General features: G+C 43.4%; 1 protein-coding gene across 1 annotated transcript in view; it reads left to right on the top strand.

Annotated features, from left to right (window-relative positions):
• Window positions 1-11,535, top strand: part of LOC129826180 (eIF-2-alpha kinase activator GCN1-like) — a 36,902-nt gene extending 25,367 nt beyond the window's left edge. Inside the window, exons 47-57 of the mRNA XM_055886599.1 lie at window positions 85-228; window positions 420-689; window positions 2,294-2,407; window positions 2,530-2,760; window positions 3,000-3,193; window positions 3,341-3,455; window positions 3,895-3,991; window positions 4,198-4,346; window positions 4,515-4,625; window positions 10,462-10,683; window positions 10,815-11,535. Of these exons, the coding sequence (XP_055742574.1) occupies window positions 85-228; window positions 420-689; window positions 2,294-2,407; window positions 2,530-2,760; window positions 3,000-3,193; window positions 3,341-3,455; window positions 3,895-3,991; window positions 4,198-4,346; window positions 4,515-4,625; window positions 10,462-10,683; window positions 10,815-10,940 (1,773 nt within the window). The 3' untranslated portion in view covers window positions 10,941-11,535. The remainder of the gene's footprint in view (window positions 1-84; window positions 229-419; window positions 690-2,293; window positions 2,408-2,529; window positions 2,761-2,999; window positions 3,194-3,340; window positions 3,456-3,894; window positions 3,992-4,197; window positions 4,347-4,514; window positions 4,626-10,461; window positions 10,684-10,814) is intronic.
• Window positions 11,536-12,809: the final 1,274 nt, after the last annotated feature.

The raw sequence follows: 12,809 nt of genomic DNA, 5'->3' as shown, positions 1-12,809 counted from the left end.
CACTTTTCCTGATGCTTAAATGTTTTTAAAGTCTTTTATAGTTTGTGCAGTTCTGCGTATGAATGCTCTCCTCTCCCCTGTCAGCTCACTGCTCCTCCAGTGAACACGCGTGTGTTGGCCTTCCTATCTGCTGTGGCTGGAGACGCTCTGACGCGCCACCTGGGGGTCATCCTGCCCGCCCTCTACTCCTCTCTGAAAGACAAACTGGGAACAGAGGAGGGACAGCAGGTAACAACAGCATTGATGATTACAAGATGGTTATAAAGGAGTTCCAAGTGCAGGGGCACTACTTCAACTGGCGGGGGTCTTAACAGTCATCGTCTTGGGATAAGATTACAGTGGTTCTTAGTGGGCGGTTGTGGTCCGTAGATGATAGGTTTGTCCCCAGCTTTATATTACCCGCCGCGCCTCTCTTTCAGGAGCTGGCCAGCTGCCAGGCAGTGATCCTGTCTGTGGAAGATGAGGTGGGTCAGCGTATCATCATCGAGGACTTGCTAGAGGCCACCAGGTCACCGGATGCCGGTCTCAGACAGGCCGCCGCCACCATCCTCAACGGATACTTCTCCCGCACCCGCCTGGATTACAGTGCCCACACACGCAACCTACTGTCAGGCCTCATCCGCCTGCTCAACGACTCCAACCCTGAGGTCCTCGTGCAGAGCTGGGACGCCATCAACTCCATCACCAAGGTTAGCAGTTGGCACCAAGAGCATTACAGGAACTGGGAATGGGTTTGTCTGGGTTTACTGAAGTCATACAGTCGTGTTGTGGATCGTTATGCAGCATTGATTTCATAGATAACCAATGGCCACTAGGTACTCTGGTTAACTAACATAGTACAGTGGCAAGAAAAAGTATGTGAACCCCTTAGAATGACCTGGATTTCTGCATAAATTGGTCATACAATTTGATCTGATCTTCATCTAAGTCACAACAATAAACAAACACAGTCTGCTTAATCTAATAACACACAAACAATTATACGTTTTCATGTCTTTATTGAACATACCGTGCAACCATTCACAGTGCAGGGTGGGAAAAGTATGTGAACCCTTGGATTTAATAACAGGTTGATCCTCCTTTGGCAGCAATAACCTCAACCAAATGTTTTCTGTCGGGTTGAGGTCAGGACTCTGACTGGGCCATTCCAGAAAGCATATTTTCTTCTGTTGAAGCCATTCTGTTGTTGATTTACTTCTGTGTTTTGGGTCGTTGTCCTGTTGCGTCACCCAACTTCTGTTGCGCTTCAATTGGCGGACAGATAGCCTAACATTCTCCTATAAAATGTCTTTGTAACTTGGGAATTCATTTTTCTGTGGATGATAGCAAGCTGTCCAGGCCCTGAGGCAGCAAAGCAGCCCCAAACCATGATGCTCCTTCCCTCCACCATACTTTACAGTTGGGATGAGGTTTTGATGTTGGTGTGCTGTGCCTTTTTTTTCTCCACACATAGTGTTGTGTGTTTCTTCCAAACAACACAACTTTATGTTTCATGTATACACAGAATACTTTGCCAGTAGTGCTGTGGAACATCCAGGTGCTCTTTTGCGAACTTCAGACGTGCAGCAATGTTTTTTTTGAACAGCAGTGGGTTCTTCCGGGGTGTCTTCCCATGAACACCATTCTTGTTTAGTGTTTTATGTATTGTAGATTTCTGTAAGTCTTTAGCTGACACTCTAGGACTCTTCTTAACCTCATTGAGCATTCTGCTCTGTATTCTTGCAGTCATCTTTGCACGACGGCCACTCCTAGGGAGAGTAGCAACAGTGCTGAACTTTCTCCATTTATAGACAATTTGTCTTACCGTGGACTGATGAACATCAAGGCTTTTAGAGATACTTTTGCAACCCTTTCCAGCTTTATGCAAGTCAACAATTCTGAGATCTCTTTTGTTCGAGGCATGGTTCACATCAGGCAATGCTTCTTGTGAAATGCAAACTCAAATTTTATGAGTTTTTTATAGGGCAGGGCATTTCTAACCAACATTTCCAATCTCGTCTCATTGATTGGACTCCAGGTTAGCTGACTCCTGACTCCAATTAGCTTTTGGAGAAGTCACTATCCTAGGGGGTTCACATACTTTTTCCAACCTACACTGTGAATGTATAAATTATGTATTCAATATAGACATAACATTTGTGTTATTAGTTTAAGCACACTGTTTGTCCATTGTTGTGACTTTTTTTCAAATTTATGCAGAAATCCAGGTAATTCCAAAGGGTTCACATACTTTTTCTTGCCACTGTATGTATCGATGTGTGAGGTAATGTTAAACTGTAGCTTGTTTTTGTAGAAACTGGACGCTGGCAGCCAGCTGGCTCTGATTGACGACCTGCATAGAGACATCCGGTCAGTGGCAGTAGACGTCAAGGGTCAGCACCTGCCTGGGTTCTGTCTTCCAAAAAAGGTAGGCCTCTCTCTCCTCTAGACATGTACAGTCACATCCTCAAGCTGACTAGTTTTGATGTATCTTTCGGCTCTCTCCTCTCCTCTAATTCTCTCTTCTCCTCTTCTTTCCCTCTTCCCCAGGGTGTGACCTGCATCCTGCCAGTGTTGAGGGAAGGAGTGTTGACAGGCAGTCCTGAGCAGAAAGAGGAGGCGGCCAAAGCGCTGGGAGGAGTCATCAAGCTGACCTCCTCTGAGGCTCTCCGACCGTCTGTGGTCAACATCACTGGACCGCTCATCCGTATTCTGGGAGACCGCTTTGCCTGGAGTGTGAAGACCTCTCTGCTAGAGACACTCACCCTGCTGCTGGCCAAGGTCAGTGTCTGCTGCTGATTCTGAGGTTAAAGGTTTTGTTCGGTAAGCACAAAATGGGAGACAGGAAAAACATTTTGAAATGTGGTTAATACATGAAATAATCCCAAAATAAGATTATTTTTTTTCAACGTTTTCCTTTTTTGTGCCTACTAAACACAATCCTGTTGTTTCCTCCCTGCTGGAAGAATGGTTGGTATCTTGCTTTGGTCCTGACCCTGTTGCTCTGCCCCTGTCTCCAGGTAGGCATAGCCCTGAAGCCCTTCCTGCCCCAGCTCCAGACCACCTTCCTGAAGGCTCTGCAGGACTCCAGCCGGGCGGTCAGGCTGAAGGCTGCTGAGGCCCTGGGCCAGCTGGTCTCCATCCACAGCAAGGTGGACCCCCTATTTACAGAGCAGCTCTCTGCCATCCACAATGCTGAGGACTCAGGAGTCAGGTATGCAAAACCAGGGAATTCTGGGTAACTGAGAAACACAATGTGAAGAGTAGTGATCAGTTCCATATAGGATTCCTCTCATTTAGGATTTTTGGGGGATTGATTAGATTCAATCAATCCGCCTAGTGTTTTGCTCCCTTTTTTCAGGGAGACCATGCTACAAGCCTTACGATTTGTCATCCAGGGAGCAGGGTCAAAGGTTGAACCAGCCATCAGGAAAAACATCACCACCACCTTGCTGAGTATGCTGGGTCATGATGAGGTATGTCTACAAGCAGATACACTGACTAAAGCATGTATGAATGCAACAGATGTTTTTAAGGCAGTTTTTAAGGCATTCTCTCAATGGTAATTGCTGGAATTGATTATACAACTATTTCAGTTTAATCTTGCTAGCTAAATATATTGTAGACCTGCAATACTGAACCTGGCATAAGCATTTCGCTACACCCGCAATAACATCTGCTAAACACGTGTATGTGACCAATAAGATTTGATTTGATAAGGACATATTCAGCTCCATGTTTCAATGAAAGGATCTTTCAGAGTGCAATGTTTCGTTTTACCTCTAAACAAACTAGACTTCCGTCAGTCAAGGCAGGATGTGGCTTAATGAAAGGGGTTTTAGGCCTCCTTATCAGCCAGTGTGTATGAAAGCCTTATATAGAATCATTTAGTTCTAACTTTGTGTGTGTGTGTAGGATGCTACACGCATGTCCTCAGCAGGTTGTTTAGGAGAGCTGTGTGCCTTCCTGTCTGAAGAGGATCTGAGGAGTGTGTTGCTTCAGCATGTCCTGGGTAAGAATTTACACTGTCACACCATACTCTTCGCCAACGCACAACCCTTTATATAGCACAAACATTCACACTTATGATAAAAGGTATTCACACATTGAATTAACACTTTACAATTTCTAACACTTAACTCTTGACTATCAAGACTATAATGTGGTAAGGAAAGACTTTTGTTTACTCTATGAAAATGTTTCCCGTTCTTCACCTAGCTGACATATCAGGCGTGGACTGGATGGTGCGTCATGGTCGCAGTATGACTCTTGCCATCGCAGTCAAGTCTGCCCCTGAGCAGCTGTGTGTGGAGGAGTACAGTTCAACCGTGACTGAGGCCATCCTGGCCAGTGCCACCGCTGACAGGGTAGGAACTTCATACATCTGGTCAGATCTAAGTGGATACCGCTCCCTTTAGTTTACTCATTCTGTTCACCCAGACCGTGGAAGGATTGGCTCGTCAAGCACTTTCCCTTGCCAAACCATACATCTTTCTCCTCTCTGACTGAACACTGCGCACTGTTGTCTCCCCCAGATCCCCGTAGCTACCAGTGGGATCAGAGCCATGGGCTACCTGATGAGACATCATCTCAGAACCAAGGAAGGAGGTGGCTCATCACAGCGCATCATCACACAGTTTGTCAAGGTGAGGCAGGGGGGTACTTTCTTAGGAGTAATCTGTTACTTCACTTTTTCCCCCCCATTTACAAAATGAATGTTTCTCAAATCAAGCACTGAAGTGGGTATATTGTTAAGTGTGCCTTGAATTCTAAATATAATCACAGTGTCACCAGCAAAGCACCATCACCTCCATGCTTCACGATGGGAACCATACATGCGGAGATCATTTGTTCACCTACTCTGCGTCTCACAAAGACACAGTGTTTGGAATGAAAAATCTCAAATTTGGACTCATCAAATCAAACCAAAGGACAGATTTCCACCGTTCTGATGTCCAATACTTGTTTGTTGGCACAACCAAGTCTCTTCTTCTTATTGGTGTCCTTTAGTAGTGGTTTCTTTGCAGCAATTTGACCATGAAGGCCTGATTCACGCAGTCTCCTCAATTATGTTGAGATGTGTCTGTTACTTGAACTCTGAAACATTTTATTTGGGATGCAATTTCTGTGGCTGGTAACTCTAATCAACTTCTCCAAAAGAGGTAACTCTGGGTCTTCCTTTCCTGTGATGGTCCTCATTAGAGCCAGTTTCATTATGGTGCTTGATGGTTTTTGCGACTGCACTTGAAGAAACGTTCAATGTTCTTGACATTTTCCGGATTGACTGACCAAATAATGATGGACTGTCGTTTCCCTGCTTATTTGAGCTGTTCTTTCCATAATATGGACTTGGTCTTTTACCAAATAGGGCCATCTTCTGTATACCACCCCTACCTTGTCACAAACACAACTGATTGATTGGCTCAAACGCATAAAAAAAAAAAGAAATTCCACAAATTAACTTTTAACAAGGCACACCTGTTAATTGAAATGCATTCCATGTGACTACCTCATGAAGCTGGTTGAGAGAATGCCTAGAGTGCGCAAAGCTGGCAAGGCAAAGGGTAGCTACTTTGAAGAATCTCAAATATAAAATATATTTTGATTTAACACTTTTTTGGTTACTACATGATTCCATTGGTTATTTCATATTTTTGATGTCTTCACTATTATAGTACAAATGAAGAAAAACCCTGGAATGAGTAGGTGTGTCCAAACTTTGGACTGGTGCTGTACATAAGACATTTTTAAAATTCTTTTTTATCAAACACACTTGGTTACACACCTGTCCTTCACTAAGAAAGGTGCACAAATAGAAATAAGCTGAACTATTTACAAATGGTGTTCGTTTTACATCCCAGGTGTAGATGATTAGATTTCACTTTCACCGTAGCTTATGCATGTCATTTTTATTTGATTTATTTCACCTTTATTTAACCAGGTAGGCCAGTTGAGAACACGTTCTCATTTACAACTGCGACCTGGCCAAGATAAAGCAAAGCAGTGTGACAAAAACAACACAGAGTTACACATGGGATAAACAGACGTACAATCAATAGCACAATAGAAAAATCTATATACATTGTGTGCAAATGTAGTAAGATTAGGGAGGTAAGGCAATAAATAAGTTGTGATAGTTTTTGAAGCAGTCCCCCTCTGCCAGGAAACAAAAAGCAAACTGGCCTTTCGTATAGAATATCTGGCATTTAACCCTTTTTCCGGCCTGAGTATTTTGTGCAATTCTTGCAGTTCATCCTTTTGTCTTTTGGTATGTGTGTTGGATAGTGGCGCTCACCTTGAGTGGGGTGTCTTGTGATGGTTGCTTTGGGCCCCCAATTCAGCCATTTCCAACACACCAGCTGCTCTCAGAAGGCCAACTAGGAGAGAGGGGTTTGACCTTTTGCTTTGGCCATCTACTTGTGGAGAGTGAAAGCATTTACTGTAGCAATGTCCATAAAGTGGTAAAAAAAAAAAGTATTATACCACTTCCTGGTCTTGTAGAAGACCTGGTAGTATCCTATCAGAGCATCAGATAGGTTAAACCCCCCCCCCCCCCCCCCCCCCCCCTATGCTGGCATTGTAGTTTTTCACAGGAATGGGGACATTCTTCCCTTTTCACCCTCCTTGAGACATGGTCGTTATTGAATGCCTTATGCTGTGTGGTGAGCATGGTTACTTCCCTAGTGTCCTTCCATTTCACAAAAAGCAGCTTGTTAGTCCTGATCCAACCTATGGTCCCCACTCCGCTGTCTTTGTCATGTCGTTTACCTTGGTCTTGGGGAAACCGATTCTGTTAGGACGAATGGTGCCACAAGCCCCTATTTTGTTTTTCAAGAGGTCTATGAAAAGTGGATGTAGAACCATCAGACGGGTGATTGACGGGGGGGGGGGGGGCACTTGCTGGGGAAGGGTTGCTCTCAAACGTCATCAAAATCCTCTGCATCCTCCACTCTGAAGTACAGTTGACTAAATTTACAAAATTACATTACTGTAAAGTAAAAACACCAGTGACTCACATAGGTGTAATGCACACCCACAATGCAAACAGTAACACTTAAGAGAGAAAGGCAGAGGTGTCAACCACAAATGAACCATGGGCATGAGAGTGCAGTGGCTTCAAGTTACAAGATGGCACTTAGAACAGCAAACAGTGAACTAATATGAAACAGACAATAACTACTTTGGAATTATATAACATTGAAATGACTTATGTAGGCCTATGTAAACTAAATCCAAAGCACAAAACTTATAAAAAATGAAATGCATATAGTAAATTAGCTATATAAAGTAGAGGTCGACCGACTAATCAGCATTTCAAGTTTTCATAACAATCGGTAATCAGCATTTTTGGACGCCGATTACATTGCACTCCACGAGGAGACTGCATGGCAGGCTGACCACCTGTTATGTGAGTGCAGCAAGGAGCCACGGTAAGTTGCTAGCTAGCATTAAACTTATCTTATAAAAAACAATCACTAGTTAACTACACATGGTTGTTGATATTACTAGTTTTACTAGCTTGTCCTGCGTTGCAAATAATCAATGTGGTGCCTGTTAATTTATCGAATCACATTCGACTTCGCCAAACGGGTGATGATTTAACAAGCGCATTCGCGAAAAAAAGCACTGTCGTTGCACCAAAGTACCTAACCATGAACATCAATGCCTTTCTTAAAATCAATACACAAGTATATTTTTTAAACCTGCATATTTAGTTAAAAGAAATTCATGTTAGCAGGCAAAATTAACTAGGGACATTGTGTCACTTCTCTTGCGTTCTGTGCAAGCAGAGTCAGGGTATATGCAGCAGTTTGACCCTCCTGGCTCGTTGCAAACTGTGTGAAGACCATTTCTTCCTAACAAAGACCGTAATTAATTTGCCAGAACACACTTTCCTGTGTTTGCCAGCAGCTCTTCGCAATGCTTGAAGCACAGCGCTGTTTATGACTTTAAGCCTATCAACTCACGATATTAGGCTGGCAATACTATAGTGCCTATAAGAACATCCAATAGTCAAAGGTATATGAAGTACAAATGGTATAGAGAGAAAGTCCTATAATTCCTATAACTACAACCTAAAACTTCTTAAGTGGGAATATTGAAGACTCATGTTAAAAGGAACCACCAGCTTTCATATGTTCTCATGTTCTGAGCAAGGAACATATTAAACATTAGCTTTTTACATGGCACATATTGCACTTTTACTTTCTTCTCCAACACTGTGTTTTTGCACTATTTAAACCAAATTGAACATGTTTCATTATTTATTTGAGACTAAATTGATTTTTATTTATGTATTATATTAAGTTAAAATAAGTGTTAATTCAGTATTGTTGTAATTGTCATAATTACAAATATATATATTGTAACGACCCTGGGTTTATAAGCGCGGAAATCGACTCTGCCGCACGAGCGTGCTTTTGTGGCACAGTCGATAGCGCGCCGGACCTCGGGCTAGAAGGTCAAGGGTTTGAGACCTGCTCCCTGCCTGTTTCGTTACATTGGTGTCAGAAGTGATCGGGCCTTGCATCCACGACAGTGCGTGTGCTTGGCCGGTGAGCGCGTTCCTGTAAAACATAGTCGCAAGCTAGCGCGAGGACGCGCTCTTTGAAAGGAGGGAGTAGTGTAACGACCCTGGGTTTATAAGCGCGGAAATCGACTCTGCCGCACGAGCATGCTTTTGCGGCACAGTCGATAGTGCGCCGGGCCTCGGGCTAGAAGGTCGAGGGTTCGAGACCTGCTCCCTGCCTGTTTCATTACAATATATAAAAAAATCGGCCGATTTTTAATCGGTATCGGCGTTGAAAAATCATAATCAGTCGACCTCTAATACAAAATAATTAAAGTAATTTAATTACAGATCTAAAAGTGATCCAATCCTTCTAGAAAGCTATCTTAGTCGGCCGGGTCCAAATCCTCGTTGTCCAAATCGCTCCCCTGATCTGAGTTCGACCAGTATTTTTTTCTTTTCTTTTTTACATTTTTTTTATCCCATTTTCTCCCCAATTTTCGTGGTATCCAATCGCTAGTAATTACTATCTTGTGTCATCGCTACAACTCCCGTACGGGCTCGGAAAGGAGACGAAGGTCGAAAGCCATGCGTCCTCCGAAGCACAACCCAACCAGCCGTACTGCTTAACACAGCGCGCCTCCAACCCGGAAGCCAGCCGCACCAATGTGTCGGAGGAAACACCGTGTACCTGGCCCCCTTGGTTGGCGCGCACTGCGCCGGGCCCGCCACAGGAGTCGCTGGAGCGCGATGAGACAAGGATATCCCTACCGGCCTACCCCGGACGACGCTATGCCAATTGTGCGTCGCCCCACGGACCTCCCGGTCGCGGCCGGCTGCGACAGAGCCTGGGCGCGAACCCAGAGACTCTGGTGGCGCAGTTAGCACTGCGATGCACTGCGATGCACAGTTAGCACTGCGATGCAGGCGCAGTGGTCTAGGGCACTGCATCGCAGTGCTAACTGCGCCACCCGGGAGGCCTCCGACCAGTATTTTATTCAAAGCTTCTATGTCAGTATACTTATTCATAGCTGCTGCCTTTTTAGCTTCCTGTTTGATATTCTTAGTTTTTACATCTCCCCCCCTGAAGCCATATTTTATGCTAAAGGGTTGATATTAAAGCGATTTTTAATCTGTTTACAATGTAATTTGCTCGGTAGCAATAGTTCGCATTACGCATAAAAGGTTCTAGGCCTTGCTTGGTCCCACACAGGTTAACTGCATATCACTGGAAAGCTTATCTCATCAGCTACAAGACTGTCAAGGTGCCATAGTAGCCAATCCCCTGTGTAATGGATGCCTACGGGCTAAGCAGGCGACCTCATATTTTTGAAGTGCAAAGATAGTCACTCAGTGGACGTTCGATGTAGACATTAAGTCATACATAATCAGATAAAATTGACAATAGATTTGTTCCTACCAACCTACGGATTCATTTCATACCCCCCCTCAACGTTTGGTGAAAATGTTGTGTAAAATATACATTTTGACTCTGGGCTGGTGGTCAATAATGGTAGGTCACAGGCAGACAAATAAGACATCCTCATGATCTGTGGAGTCACGGCTTTCGGTGGGTATCGACGAATTCTGTGTTTATTTAGTTTATGCTTCACGACGCTAACCGGAATGTAGGTAGCAGCCATCTTGAAATGAGGTCATCGGCTCGGCCTGCCCTTATACATTCGTATGCCCATATATGGTAGTAACTCACAACAAATATTAAGGCACAGATCAATAGCCAAGATTGTCAGCTTTCTGCAGACACCCTGCTTTTGCAGATAGGGGCTACCGTTCTCATACCAGACTGAATAGAATAAAATGCAATTTAATAGGGTCCCCAAATATGGGGACTTTACATTTAAGAGGTCAGCAACCTGTGGCTGCATGGGTATGGACATATGTAAGAAATAAGAACACTGTGACAGTTCTCCTCTGATTTGTCAGTAACCTCTCCCCTGTCATTTCCCCTACAGTGTCTCCAGAACCAGTCCAGTGACATCAGGCTGGTGTCGGAGCGGGTGCTGTGGTGGGTGTTTAAAGACGAGGCCACGCCCTCCCTGGAGCCCGCACTCATCAAGCCACTGGTGAAGAGCCTGCTGGACAACACCAAGGACAAGAACACCAGCGTCAGAGCCCAGAGCGAACACACCATCGTCAGCCTGCTCCGACTGCGTCAGGGAGAGCAGACCATGCAAGTCAGTGACAAACACACTTGCACAAATAAACAGTCTCAATACTCATTATAAAGAAGATAATACTTGGCCTGATGGATTTGAGTTGTGCGTGCATTTACAATACAATCTGTGATGATATGTTTGTCTTTCAGAGCGTCAGTGCCATCCTTGACTCCGCTAGTAATGAGCTGCTGTCTGACTGTCACCGCCGCTCCCTGAAGAAGATCTCCAGCCTTCCAGACTCTAACGAAGAGATTGACGACACCATCCTCACGTGATGGACAGGATTTAACCCAGTTTTAAAAAAATCCATACTGTTGCTCTTGTACTCAGAAAAGACCTCAACGGCAATCAAGAGAACTTAGCTGTTATGTCTAACAAATACATAGATCTATGGAGAGAACCCTGACACACGCATACATCCCGAATAACTCCATGTTATCCATGGACCAAGGATGAGTATGAACACTCGCTTTCCTTCATATTCCCACTCTTTGGACAATTTAATTTCTTGTTTAGGTGGCTCTATAAACATTTATAACATTGGTTCTCTCTCACAAAGTGTAGGTAAAACTCCTGATGGCTCACTGCATAAAGAAAGTAATTTGTGCCAATAACCTTTTGACATTTTAAATGTGTATTAAATGTCCCTCTTATTTTTTTGAATTTATTTAGCGCATCACTGACACCAGTAACAAAGCAGCAATTAAATTTATACCCCTGCTTTTCCACTGTTTTATCCCTCTTTGGTTTTGTGTGTGTGAGTTGTGTGGGGAAAGCAACCAGTTATCTTTAGGATAAAATTGATATTCTTATCAATATTACAGTTGTAAAAAGAAATCAAATAAAACTTGATTTGATAATGGTTGACAATCTGAATTAACTTGATTCTTTTTGGCACCCTGTCACTGAACTTGGCTTTTTGCCTTGATACACAAACTACACAAAATTTCAGTCAGTCCAGGGCCGGTTTCCTAAAAGCATTTTAAGGCTAAGTTAATCATTAGAATATTGTTCTAAAGATAAACTTAACCATAAGATGCTTTTGGGAAATCGGGCCCTGAGCAGGGGTGTCAAACTCCTTCCAGGGAGAGTCTTGTGTCTGCTGGTTTTTCCTTTCAATTAAGACCTAGACAACCAGGTGAGGGGAGTTACTTACAGATTAGTGACCTTCATTCATCAATCAAGCATAAGGGAGGAGCGAAAACCTGCAGACACCCAGCCCACCATGGAATGAGTTTGACATGTGGTGTAGAGTTATAGAATGGAAAAGTGCCAACTTGAAGTCAACAGCACCTTGAATCTATGAAACCGGGCCCTGGTCAAGGGTGTACGGTTATTCACCGAGGTAAAAACAGTTTCAGTTTGGATATTCACACTGTCAAACTTCAATACTTTTCAAACCACTTGAGCCACAGACTTAAAATAAATGTCATGGAAAATTTGCACAGGTCTTATTTTCATGATTTCTATATTAATTTGCTTTCCAAAGCTAATAAACATTTGGAAATGTGAACAGCATTTTGTATTCCTAGTTGAATTAGTTAGGGAGCGCAAACAAAGTACCAACTTTTTTTCACATTTGAATTTCAATAGCTCCTTGGTCATGTGACCTGACCTCAAACAAGGTTCAGAATGTACACTCAGTGGGCTTACACATTGCACACCCTTTAGTTGGTCCATTTTCATCTCGCACGTTTTACATGAATTTTTCAAACTTTCTCATTTCAATAGCTCATTGGTCATGTGACCTACTGGACTCAAACAAGGTTCAGAATGTCCACTGACTACCCTTCTATATTGCACACCCTTTAATGTGTCCTTTTTCATCTCACACGATTTTACATGAATTTTGTCAACTTAAAGAATTTCAATAGCTCCTTGATCACGTGACCTACTGACCGACTAGGTTCAGAATGTACACTCAGTGGGCCTACACATTGCACACCCTTTAGTTTGTCCATTTTCATCTCACACGATTATGGTGATGCCATTTGTTTCCCTTTCTGTGATGATTTCAGCCTGCCAATTTGTTGATTTCAGTCCTATTTGATGGTAAAGTTCATACTTCCCCTTTAGGATATGAAGGGGGCCATTCAATATTTTCATGTTGATATCTGTAGAAGTACAGGTGACCCTGAACATGT

Source organism: Salvelinus fontinalis, chromosome 28 (assembly GCF_029448725.1).
Source record: "Salvelinus fontinalis isolate EN_2023a chromosome 28, ASM2944872v1, whole genome shotgun sequence".
NCBI classification, from domain to species: domain Eukaryota; kingdom Metazoa; phylum Chordata; class Actinopteri; order Salmoniformes; family Salmonidae; genus Salvelinus; species Salvelinus fontinalis.
Note: the sequence above shows the minus strand (reverse complement) of the source record. Positions and strands in the feature narration are given on the sequence as shown.